At 39.3% G+C, this 13,173-nt stretch overlaps 3 protein-coding genes across 3 annotated transcripts; all 3 read right to left on the bottom strand.

Annotated features, from left to right (window-relative positions):
* Positions 1 to 3,054: 3,054 nt before the first annotated feature.
* On the bottom strand, positions 3,055 to 4,640 carry LOC311251236 (secretory phospholipase A2 receptor-like; the record flags this gene model as incomplete). Its single annotated transcript, XM_084343614.1, has 3 exons — positions 3,055 to 3,805; positions 3,909 to 4,250; positions 4,493 to 4,640. 3 exons carry the CDS (start codon positions 4,638 to 4,640, stop codon positions 3,459 to 3,461), a joined length of 837 nt encoding a protein of 278 aa, XP_084199740.1. The 3' UTR covers positions 3,055 to 3,458.
* Positions 4,641 to 8,902: 4,262 nt separating this feature from the next.
* Positions 8,903 to 9,876, bottom strand: LOC311251093 (snaclec 7-like). The gene is made up of 2 exons (XM_084343377.1): positions 9,766 to 9,876; positions 8,903 to 9,660 (listed from the first exon to the last, which is right to left on the bottom strand). The coding sequence occupies exons 1-2, from the start codon at positions 9,833 to 9,835 to the stop codon at positions 9,314 to 9,316; spliced, it is 417 nt and encodes a 138-aa protein (XP_084199503.1). The 5' UTR covers positions 9,836 to 9,876; the 3' UTR covers positions 8,903 to 9,313.
* A 7-nt stretch (positions 9,877 to 9,883) lies between these two features.
* Positions 9,884 to 11,461, bottom strand: LOC311251235 (L-selectin-like; the record flags this gene model as incomplete). The annotated part of the gene is made up of 4 exons (XM_084343613.1): positions 11,402 to 11,461; positions 11,269 to 11,309; positions 10,575 to 10,964; positions 9,884 to 10,110 (listed from the first exon to the last, which is right to left on the bottom strand). Coding segments are annotated over exons 2-4 (651 nt in total), but the record flags the coding sequence as incomplete, so codon positions are not given.
* Between the last annotated feature and the right edge of the window lie 1,712 nt (positions 11,462 to 13,173).

The raw sequence follows: 13,173 nt of genomic DNA, 5'->3' as shown, positions 1-13,173 counted from the left end.
GTAGATTATATAATATTGATTTTAAAATTACCTTCATTTTTGTTTTGTATTTTCTTCAGTTTAGCATCAAGTTCCGTCTTCGTGGAATCCAGACGGGCTTCGACTTTGACTTCAAGCTTCTGGGCCGTCGTGGTCAGGTTGGAAAGTTCATTCTTGTATAGATTCAGGAGTCTCTGCGTGCCATTGAACGCAACTTCAGTTTCAGTCTCCAGATTTTCAAGCTTGGCTGTTTTGTCCCTCAACTGCTTCTCGGTAGCATTGAGTTTCTTTTCAATCTCACTGAAGTTTCCCCCTACTCTTTGCCTGTGTTTGACCAGATCTCGAACCTCTCTCTTCAGGCTGGCGATGTCAACTTTGTGTTTCTGCAGCTGTGTTTTCATCTTTTCAAGATCCTTCAGTGCACTTGAGGTTTCCAGCCCTGTTATCTTCCCGGTCTTCACTTCCAGTGCACTAATCTTTTCTTCCAGCATCCTTTGTTTCTCTTCAATTTTTGCCTGGTGATCATTAAGGTATAATATGTTTTTGTAATTTGAGCAATGAGTCGGCGTGTCCTTTGTTGGTTCCGGGTCACATTTCCGATCATGTGGGAGTTTGGAAGATGCAACTCCGAACAAAGCAAGAAGGAAAACCGTCTTGGCAACCATCTTTTTACAGATAGGATAGGTTCTTAACCTCAACACCCATCTGCAAAATTAGAGCTACTGTGCAAGAACTGGCTGAGCAGCTCTACTTATCTGACACAGGGCAGCTCATTCGTCACAACACGGATGCAGTCAGAAGTTTCTCACATGTCGTTTAGGGAATGTCCCTTGTCAATCAGATGATCGGTAGACAAAGAGACGATTTTCCTGTCTAGTGTATACTTACCCTTCTCACAGGCGACTGTCAAAGTTTTAAATGCAACTCATGTCTTTTTTTTGCATCTGCACATGAGAAGTTAGGGTTGATTGTGTGACTCCATCTGTTCTGATTGTGTGTCATCTGTCGATGCATTCTCAGGTCATATGCCAGAGATGGGGACTCGAGTCTGCGCTACACAGAGAGTCTTGAGACTTGACATGGACTCTAACTCAAAAGACTTGGGTCTCGGCTTGAACTCACGATCTGGGACTCGTGAACAATCTTTGTTTTAGTGTGGCGAGCTGACCTTCATTCCCCTCCATCCTGATCCACAAGCGCACTGCCACACAGCTCAAAACTGTGCTGCTGTGCTGGTTGTCATCACCTTTGACTTCACACAAGGCCCAAACAAAAGACTCGCCTAATGCAAGATCTGCAGAATCATATGATAAAAATAAAGGGCGCTGGATCGACAACTTCGGTTTGGTCAGTTAGTCTGTTGTGAAGGTTAACGTTATCACCTATGGACGGTTAGCAAACATGTTTAGCTCAGCTTCATAAGCTATCTAACGTTATAACTGCTTGATTAGATTGGCGTGAATAGTTTAAAAAGATGAGTGTTTGCTTGGCACACTTGCATTGCCATGACTGTCAATATGGTCAGGTAATTTAATAGTATAGTAACAAAAAATAACTCTTGGGGTCAAGGAAGTCGGTGATTTAAAGTTTGGCACTGTAGCAGGGAATTGTAAAACATAAAATTGCAGCCCATTAGACAGAATAAAAAAATTGTTACGGATGTGTTTACGTCCAAGCGTAAGAAAAACAGCCATTTAATTATGCAGAAGGAGTGTAAACTGTGCGTGCACATAATGTGGTACAGTGTAGGCCGATAACAACTGAAATCATCTGATGATACAGTACTTAAGAGAGTCTAGTCTCATAATTATCATGTAAATGTTACACTGTGAGAGTCATCAGAGGTTTTTATGAACAAGGAAAACAGTGAGCAGGACATCTTTCATAGTATGTCTGCGGTTGAAAGGAATGAGTGATATAACATGGAGGAAAAATAGTCGTGCCATGATGGAATGAGGATGTAGACTTAAAAGAAGCTCATCGTTATGATCAGTGGAGACTGGTTCATAAGGAAACAAACGGATCACGTCAACCATGATGATTATATGCCAGTCATACCTGCCTGATCACTTCATTGGAAAGATTAAGAACTGCTTTGATGAGGCACTTTTTCTTTATCTTTTCATAAATCATAAAGTTGTGAAACAAATTCGACTCTACAGGTGGACGCATAAAAACATGATCCCAAAATACAAAGTGAACCTTTTAAGAATGAGACCCAATGAAATAATTTTATTTCGAGTTAAACATGCAGCAATTTCATTGAAACCAATTTTAGACTCAGGTATGTTTTTAATTTATTTTCTATCATTGCTCTTTGTTAAGTTCTACTGTAATGGTTTTCTTTAAGAAGTCCTTTCATGCCAAATGGTATTCTGCATTTTCACCACCAAATTAGAAATCACCTATGGAAATGTTTAACGTTGAAACATGTCACAGAACCACCACATTTTATTCAGCATCAGAACACGCAATTGTTTGTTCACATAAAATAAACAATATGACAAAACACATAGGCTATTATATTATATGGAAATGTGATTAATCATATATTACTAAATATCCCAAAGTGACAAGAAAAATGTCAAAACTCCAGGGAACCAGTTTAGGCTTGAAATGTCAGATTTAAATATATATATATATATATATATATATATATATATGTATATATATATATGTTTTCCTACAGATTGTGTACCTTTACTTTTGCTACTGCAAGTGTATTTTTCTGGTAATACTACTGTACAACAGTTGAACTTTAATGCAGGGCTTTTACTTGTTATGCATTATTTTTATAAGTTGTATTGGAACTTTTACTTAAGTAAAGTATCTGAGTACTGTCTCCTCCACTGTTCTTCATGTAGCCTGCAGGGGGAGACACATAACTGTCAGGAAGTGGAGCCAGGTCTCTGCAGTAGTGGGTCACATGGACAAAACAACAGTTTTAGTGTGAAAAAAGAGGAGCTCTCCACCGTTTAACACTTTATTTGGAATAAATGAAGCAAATTAAATGTTTACACAAAAATGAGATTGTAACAGAAATATGAGTTTCCATATTATTACCATCACCAGATCTTAACTGAACTTTGAGCAAATATAAATATAACTTATTCAACAGTGATTATACCACACAGATGGAAGTAAAAACATAACTATGATATACTTTACTAATGATAAACATGATATAATGATGCTAAAAGATCCACACTTTAAGAGAAAAATCAACTTCAAGGAAAAACAAATGATCCCTGCTTGTTGTTGGCTGTCATGTTCGGCATCCAGCAGTCAAGAGAGTCATTCACATGTTCCTGCTTTTAGAAACAGCAAAGCATTTTTGAATCATAACTTCAGATTTTCACACTTTAGATTATAAACATCTTCAGCAATCCTGCAGCACTTTGTAACTGACTTTGTCTCAAGCTGAATAAACCCAGAGACGCTTGTTTAAGAGAAATACACCACCAGAAAACAGAAAGGCTTCAAAACTTAGAGCAGATGAAATTAAACTCCCTCATATCGTCCTCTTTGAACCACTTGTGTCCCCCTCCTGTCTCCATGGCTCCAGACATGTCGCAGTCGTCCATATTTAGATCCGAGGCCCAGTTCTTATAGTCGACTCTCTGGTCAGTGACCCAGAACCAGGCTTCCAGAATGCAGGTGAAGCGCAGTCCCAGCCAGACGTGGGAACTGGAGGCGTTCTTGGCTCTCTCCTGGACCCATCTCTGCTGCTTAGCGTCAGTGATGGAGATCAGGTCGTTGTGCTTCTCTCTGCAGTGATTTATGGCCTCCTCCCAGGTCTTGTTCTCTTGGATCAGGATCACATTGTCTGTCATGGAAATTAAAACGCACACAAACACACAAATATGAATTCAGACAGATCCTGAGACTGTCTCCGGTGATATTCCTGTTGACCAAACTGGAAAACTCACCGTTGTAGCAGAAGAAGGGTTTTTTCGAGTCACAGTCGTGATTCTTCCATGTGCCGTCTTTATCCAGCGTAGCACATTTCTTGGATCTGCCTCGCTTATCGTCATGAAAGGTTTGAATCCAGGGTCTGAAATAGGAACTACTCCCATCAGACCACCTCCAGGTGTCTCTGAACAGGCCGATCCAATAAAATCCTGGCTTGTTCTGAAGCTCACTGGTTAGGTTTCTGTCTTCCAACTGTTCTCCTCCACTGATCAGGTCTGTGTGTTTCTCTCTGCAGTAACTTTGGGCGTCGAGACAGGTCTTCTTTTCTTCAATCACATAGAATTTGTCAGATTTGTTTGCTGTGGAGTAAACAGAGGAACATGTTTACAGGTAATACTCTGCTTAGTTAAGAGAACAGATTGAATTTTCTTGATTTCAGTGTAATTCAGAGAGATTCTTGAAGCAAATGAAAATATGTTGTATAGAGAAAGTCACTTAGTTTTTAATGTTTTTTAATCTAAAAAGATACATCAACATATAGTGTTGTTACACAGGCTGAAATCAGAATGTACAAAATTGGGTTTTAGCAACATATTCTTACCATCGTAGCAGATAAATGGATGATCCGACGCACAATCTAAATCAACCCATTCCTTTGTGTCAGCCTTGATCCCCACACAGTACTCACTGCCATTGTAATTATTTGGTTCTCCATCTGACCATTTTGCCTGCTCCTTAGTGTACTCCATCTCTGCCTGAGACCAGCGCCACATCCGTTCAGTTTTGTCTTTTCCTGGTTTGTAGTACAGTCCAATCCAGGCTTCTTTGGCTGGTTTATTTGTAGAATGAACGAGTTCGTCGATGTCTGTCTTGTCATACACTGTGGCCAGGTCTGTATAATTCTCTCTACAGTAATTCTGGGCTTCTTCCCAGGTCTTTTTCTCCTTAATGAAGTGGTATTCATAGAGTTGACATGTGAAGAGGGAACACTGACCTAAAACCAGAGGAAACACTGCAGTGATGGAGCAGAAGAGCAGCAATGTCACTGTTAATCTTCTTTGTCTAACTTTAAAAAACGTTCTTTGCAGTGTCGCTTCTTATGAATGGAACCTGTCTGAGTTTTGTGTTTTGGTCAACTTTCAAAGGTTTAGAGAGTAAAATATGAAGAGAGAGTGAAATAAGAGCCTGAAATACCTTGTCAGTGAGAATAAACACTTAAACTGCAGTTCCAGCTCTTCAGTTGTGTTTGTGAGTGTGTTGTGCAGTAGAAGTACTGCAGTAGTACTGCAGTAGTACTGCAGTAAAGCTGGTACACTGATGCACTTACCCATCAGAATGAGCAGAAACAGACTCCACGGCATCTTTGCTCTGTGAGATGAAACTGATGTGTGAGTGTGCAGTGAATAAAACACAAAGATCTTAGCAGCTGCTCTGAATGTGAGTAAACACACATCACTTACTGTCTGCTCAGGCTGAACAAACTGTAGAGCTGCTCTCACTCAAGGTTTGTGCTGCAGTCTAATAAGACACAGGAACAAGAAGGGAAATATGCAAATCATAATCAAAGCAGACACAACAGTGGTTCAAGGCACCGGGCATGGACAAAATAACAGAAACACCTGTACAGTAAAGAGTAACCCTGCTGGAAATACTTCATTTCAGCACAACACACAGCAGCTGGCCAATCAGAGCTCCAGCTGTTGCTCTGTGGGCTGGACTTACGTTCATTCTTAGGTGGAGCGTTGCTTCTACGCTTCAACTTCAAATTAAAGCCATTCGGACAGGAAACTGTGAACACTAAAGCAGGAGGCACAAAACTTGAGAGATTGAATATAAAAGGCAGATAAATGGAATTACCAATTATTAATTTGCTTTAAACATAAAATATGGACATTTATATATTTTTATTTAATATTGCCTAAAATCATATATTACAATTTTCCTCAGAGGGCTTAACACTTGTTTCTACAGCGTATGACAGCCTTTGTCCTTAGACCCTCGATTCAGGTCAGCAGATAAAGACATAAATAAAAACTTTTTATAGGAATTTAACTCGGACGAATCCTCAGGGAGAGAAAGATATGTGACAGACGTCTCATGTACAGAACAGAGCAGCAAAACCACAGAATATACAAATTACAGTGACAACATCTCTTTAGATTATAAAATATAATATTAAGCGTTAGTTTGTTATGACTTGCATGTTTTTTTTGCAGCTCTGGCTGTTCGTTTTATCCATGTTAACATTATGTTGTAATTGACAAATTTAATAATTTGTTGTTATTGTTATCACTTTGAGTTCTATTCACCATTTTGTTTAATATAAGTTGTAATAGCTTCTTAAAAAGGTTCATTTCTTATCACTCTATTACATTTTAACAGTTTTGATGTCTATAATAATTTAACCAGCACACTTCAGGCCCTGTATTTCTTACATTAAATTACAGTTGCAATAAAAACAGTTCACAACAAGTTATATTTGCTGATTAATTCAAAACACCCCTCTGGTACAGTTTTAACAAAAACAGAACATTAAACAGTAAGTTGCACAGATGTCGTATTTACTGAATGAGTGTTGTTAGTGAGTCTGTGTTCAAAACCGAACATCACACAACTAAAAAAACTTGTTCTGAATCACCTGAGAACCCTAAATTCAGAATGAATTGATTAGACATGATGCAGTGTTAACTCACCTCTTCACCTCCTGCTCTCCTCAGCTTCACTCTGCTCTGACGTCTCTTCCTTCTGTGCTGATGGAGACGGCTCACAGCACTAAATGAACCCTGTCGCGCTATGGGAGCTAAATTTAAGTCTGAATTTTAATATTAAAATAACAAGGGCTCAGATCTTTATCACTACTGGGAAACTGTCCGTTGTTGACAAGGATCCCTTGTTGTTCCTGTAGGAGAGAGGTGTGCTAATACAATGGAAACAAGGACTGTAATGTACACACACACACACACACACACACACACTCACACAGACAGACCCACAAACATACACACACTCACGCACACAGACAAACACACACACACAGAGACAAACACACAGACAAACACACACACACAAACTCACACAGAGACACACACACACACACACTCAAAGACACGCACACACAGAAACACACACAGACAAAAAGACAAACTCTCTTACATACACACACACACAAACTCACACACAGACAAACTCACACACACATACACACACGCACACACACTCACTCACTCACGCACACAGGCAAACACACACACACAAACTCACACAGAGACAGACACACACACACACACACACTCAAAGACACACACACACAGAAACACACACAGACAAACACACACACACAAACTCTCACAAAGACACACACACACACACTCAAAGACACACACACACAGAAACACACACACACACAGAAACACACACAGACAAACACACACAGGCACACACACACACAGAGACACACACAGACAAACACACACACACAAACTCACACAGGCACACACACACACACACACAAACAAACACACACACACCTTGTCTACTTTAACATTACGGTTTGTCACGTTGTTGCATTTTAAGGGTTTTTGCTGAAAGTATAAATAAACGTTCAGTCACAACACAACAGTTTGGTGACGTCACATAAAGCTTCCATACTTTATCCTTCATGTCATCAAACACAATTAAACCCCAAAACCCAAAAGTCGGCTCCATACAAAAGACAGCAACACATTCAAAGACACAGTCACAGAATAAATATTTCCTCAAACTTCTTATTTCAGTTTTTTCTTTTTTTAAATGTATGTTTGATTTTGGCTACAGATTTATTGTCCGAGTGACATTGCGCGTTTGCTTTTTACAGTTTTTTCCAATTGCTAGCACACTAAAATGACATGCATAGCACAAACATTTAAACTGACACACAGAGAGCAAAACCTCTCAAGTCTCGAAAACTTTAAACACATTTTCTGCTTTACACACATTTTGCAATTCAAAATGACGCTTCTTAAATGCACTGAACACGGTTTTCTGCATAAGACGCAACAATCTGACATAAAGTCACATGTTTGCCATTTCAAAACACTGCCATTCAAAACGACACTACATGAGCTAATTGGCCGATATATGTGCCACCTAGCCAAACAATTGTAGCGATGGATAAGGCACTGTAGGCGCTTCTTCCCTCGTTGTCTGGCGAGGGAAGATATTGCCTGTGATGTGGACGAGGCGTTGTGGCCAGACCCAGCTGTCCGGCAAGATGCTGCCTAATTATTTTTCTTGCCTCTTTTTTTTCTATATTTTTTCCACAATTTTCTTTTTCAGTTTACTGTTTTGTGAGCATATTTGTGTTCACTCCAATGCAGTATATCTGCTGTGCATGTGTTGCTACAATTTGAACTATTTTAGTATTATGGCAAAGCATACTAAAGATGAGAGTGCTTTTCATTATGCCCAACAGTGTGTAGTTGGCTAAACAAAAATCTGGTATTTTGAATGAAGTGTGTGCCATATGGTGCAAAAGTTTGATTTTGATAATGCTATACGTAGTTTTGGTTGCAGTGCTTCATTTTGCAGGATATATGAGGTATTTTGCAGTTTGGGCGTGTGGTTTTGTGAATTGTGTTATTTGATGAAACCAGCCTAGTTTGCAAAATTGTGTTTTAGCAATTGGAAAAAACTGTAATATGGCAAACTTCATGTCACTAAAATAATTCATTTAGTTATTAAAGACAAAGCTCTGAATCTAAACTGTTGAACAAATCTCTATTTCAATATAGCACATGAAATACATACATCAAAATGTGTGTTACTTTCTTCTTAATATATTAGTTTGATTTGTTTTTAATTGTCACTTTTAATCTCCCATATTATTCCGTATGTCTTCTCAGTCTCAGATTTGGTGCAAGTGAAGTAAATATTGAATGAAAAACGTCCTGTTAAATGTTTAAAAGAAAGCCTGTGAACAAAGACACAACCACCTGGTTTAACATTTTATTCAACAACAAATCTCCAACTATAACACACGCTAATATGATTTTGAAACCAAAACATAAAACACACACACACAAAACTTGTTGTCTCTATTGTCTCTTGTAAGTAAATGAGCTCACTGATGTGAGAGAAAGCTTCATGTTTTAAACCTCAGAAAGGAAAGAAAGAAAAGAAAATCCACACTTACAACAAAATATGTGACGTATACAAATGACAGAAAAATATGTTTGCATCGTTACTTCATATTAATGATTATTCACTTGTACACACCCACAGAAATCCTGCACATCTCCCCTCAACCTGCAGTTATACCTGTCTATTCCTACATTTCCCAGAATGCCATTCAGTAAACCCAGAAAACACACAGTATAATAATGTAAGCTGTTTAAAATTAACACACCACCAAAACAAAGTGAGTAAATGAATAAAAGGGAGGGTTTTAAGACTTAGAGCAGATGAAATTAAACTCCGTCATATCGTCCTCTTTGAACCACTTGTGTCCTCCTCCTGTCTCCATGGCTCCAGACATGTCGCAGTCGTCCATATTTAGATCCGAGGCCCAGTTCTTATAGTCGACTCTCTCGTCAGTGACCCAGAACCAGGCTTCCAGAATGCAGGTGAAGCGCAGTCCCAGCCAGACGTGGGAACTGGAGGCGTTCTTGGCTCTCTCCTGGACCCATCTCTGCTGCTTAGCGTCAGTGATGGAGATCAGGTCGTTGTGATTCTCTCTGCAGTGATTTATGGCCTCCTCCCAGGTCTTGTTCTCTGGGATCAGGATCACATTGTCTGTCAGGGAGATTAAAACACACACAAACACACAAAATATGAATTCAGACAAGATCCTCAGACTGTCTCTGGTGATATTCCTGTTGACCAAACTGGAAAACTCACCGTTGTAGCAGAAGAAGGGTTTTGTTGAGTTACAGTCGTGATTCTTCCATCTGCCGTCTTTATCCAGCATAGCACATTTCTTCCTACTGTCTTGCTTATCGTCACTAAAGATTTGAATCCAGGGTCTGTAATAGGAACTACTCCCATCAGACCACCTCCAGGTGTCTCTGAACAGGCCGATCCAATGATATCCTGTCTTGTTCTGAAGCTCACTGGTTAGGTTTCTGTCTTCCAACTGTTCTCTTCCACTGATCAGGTCTGTGTGATTCTCTCTGCAGTAACTTTGGGCGTCGAGCCAGGTCTTCTTTTCTTCAATCACATAGACTTTGTGAGATGAGCTCTTTGCTGTGGAGTAAACAGAGGAACATGTTTACAGGTAATACTCTGCTTAGTTAAGAGAACAGGTTGAACTTTCTTGATTTCAGTGTAATTCAGAGAGATTCTTGAAGCAAATGAAAATATGTGAGAGTAAGGTACTGTATACATATAAAGGTGAATCATTTAAAAGAACAGTTTGACATTTTGGGAAAAACTCTTCTGGATTGATTCACTCTCATTTCTGTACAGTAAATATAAAGCCACTACCAACTTCTCAAGCTCATTAACACATTGTGTAATCTTTACTGACAATGAAAATTGAAGGTTAAGCTTTAATACTTGTGACTTGGGAATCATTTCTGACCCTGACGACCCAGATAGTCACTTAGTTTTTAATGTTTTTTAATCTAAAAAGATACATCAACATATAGTGTTGTTGCACAGGCTGAAATCAGAATGTACAAAATTGGGTTTTAGCAACATATTCTTACCATCGTAGCAGATGAATGGATGATCCGATGTACAAGGTAAATCGAACCATTCTTCAGCCTCGATCCCAACACAGCACTCACTACCTCCTACATTATTTGGTTCCCCTTCCTTCCATTTTGTCTGATTTTCAGTGTACTCCATCTCTGCCTGAGACCAGCGCCACTTCAATTCAGTTGTGTCTGCTCCTGATTCATTGTACAGTCCAATCCAGGCTTCTTTGTCTTGTTTCTCTGCAGATTGACGATTGAGTTCGTCGATGTCTGTCTTTTCAGACACTGTGGCCAGGTCTGTATGCTTCTCTCTACAGTACTTCTGGGCTTCTTCCCAGGTCTTGTTCTCCCCAACAAAGATGTATTTATAGAGCTGACATGTGAAGAGGGAACACTGACCTAAAACCAGAGGAAACACTGCAGTGATGGAGCAGAAGAGCAGCAAAATCACAAGTAGTCAGGACACCTCCTACTTACAAATGAGAGTCTGTGCTCAGACACTTGGAAGTTTCACCTTTCATGTGATAATAACAGAGAACAGTGAAGCTGCTTTATGAATCCAGGTGAAGCTGTAGTGGTTTGTGCACTTGAGATCACAGACAGGGCTCGGGTTGGGTTGTGTTTGTGAGTGTGTCGTGCAGTAGAAGTACTGCAGTAGTACTGCAGTAGTACTGCAGTAAAGCTGGTACACTGATGCACTTACCCATCAGAATGAGCAGAAACAGACTCCACGGCATCTTTGCTCTGTGAGATGAAACTGATGTGTGAGTGTGCAGTGAATACAACACAAAGATTTTAGCAGCTGCTCTGAATGTGAGTAAACACACTTCACTTACTGTCTGCTCAGGCTGAACAAACTGTAGAGCTGCTCTCACTCGAGGTTTGTGCTGCAGTCTAATAAGACACAGGAACATGAAGGTAAATATGCAAATCATAATCAAAGCAGACACAACAGTGGTTCAAGGCACCGGGCATGGACAAAATAACAGAAACACCTGTACAGTAAAGAGTAACCCTGCTGGAAATACTTCATTTCAGCACTCAAGGAGCTTAGGAGAGTTTTAAGAGTGTTTTTATGATGTATTTGAACACATCTCACATAAAAGTCCTTCACTGAAGATGTGTGTGCAGTGTGCCACCTCACCAGTCACACTCCTGCCAACACACAGCAGCTGGCCAATCAGAGCTCCAGCTGTTGCTCTGTGGGCTGGACTTACATTACAATTTTCCTCAGAGGGCTTAACACTTGTTTCTACAGCGTATGACAGCCTTTGTCCTTAGACCCTCGATTCAGGTCAGCAGATAAAGACATAAATAAAAACTTTTTATAGGAAGTTAAATCAGACGAATCCCCAGGGACAGAAAGATATGTGACAGACGTCTCATGTACAGAACAGAGCAGCAAAACCACAGAATATACAAATTATAATGACAAAATTTCTTGAGATTATAAAATATAATAACTTGCATGTTATTTTTGCAGCTCTGGCTGTTCATATTATCCAGGTCAACATTACGTTTTAATTGGCAATTTTTTTGTTATTTTAATTTAGAGTTCTATTCACCATTGTGTTTAATTTATTTTGTAGTATCTTTTTAAAATAGGTTAATTTTCTATTAATTTATTACATTTAAACAGTTTTGATGTCTATAATTATTTAACCGGCACACTTCAGGCTCTGTATTTCTTACATTAAATTACAGTTGCAATAAAAACAGTTCACAACAAGTTATATTTGCTGATTATTCAAAACACCCGTCTGGTACAGTTTTAACTCAAACAGAACATTAAACAGTAAGTTGCACAGATGTCGTATTTACTGAATGAGTGTTGTTAGTGAGTCTATGTTCAATACCGAACATCACACAACTAAAAAAACTTGTTCTGAATCACCTGAGAACACTAAATTCAGAATAAATTGATTAGACATGATACAGTGTAAACTCACCTCTTCACCTCCTGCTCTCCTCAGCAGACTTCCCCTTCTGTGCTGATGGAGACGGCTCACAGCTCTATATTTATTCTGTTTACACACCAAGTCAGAATTTTAATATTAAAATTTCAAGGACTATGATCTTTATGACTGTCCTTCGCCAACAAGAACTTTTTGTTCTGTAGGCGAGGGGTGAGAGAGGTGGTAAACAAAGATGTCACAGCACATAATTTGAATAACACACAATGGAGCCCGTAAAAGTAGAGGAAAATGTTGCTTGACTGATCAGTGCTCGGTAGTCAGTAAAGACAAAGCTTGTTATAGCACAGGTGTTTATACAATATGCCTTTCTGAATGTGGACAGATTTTGTTGCTGCCGTAGTGTCACAATAATGCAAGAAGCAGTCACAAAACTTTACAGGTGTTTATTTGAGATCGTAATGAAGGCCGAGTTCGAAGGTGGGTGCGTTCCGAGCAAGGGTGCTGAAAGTAGGGCCTCTGACTTCACACCCCTGGTCCATATTTGCATTTGGCACCTGTTGTAGTGGGAAAGTACCACAGGAGCAGCTTTGAGTATTTTGCCAGGTGTTATCATGTCTTTTTTTGTTATTTTGTCAACATGATAGAATCATGACCGTGCAAGATGTAGTCATGAAGGCCTAGTTCAAAGATAG

Source organism: Pagrus pagrus (genome assembly GCF_965226575.1).
Source record: "Pagrus pagrus genome assembly, chromosome: 22".
Classification (NCBI taxonomy): Eukaryota; Metazoa; Chordata; class Actinopteri; order Spariformes; family Sparidae; genus Pagrus; species Pagrus pagrus.
Note: the sequence above shows the minus strand (reverse complement) of the source record. Positions and strands in the feature narration are given on the sequence as shown.

Bases quoted from the DNA above. Each gene is read 5' to 3' on its own strand.
- LOC311251093 (XM_084343377.1), bottom strand. From the start codon at position 9,835: ATGCTGGATAAAGACGGCAGATGGAAGAATCACGACTGTAACTCAACA. The intron at 9,661-9,765 runs GTGAGTTTTCCA...TCTCCCTGACAG, and splicing joins ACCCTTCTTCTGCTACAACG to ACAATGTGATCCTGATCCCA.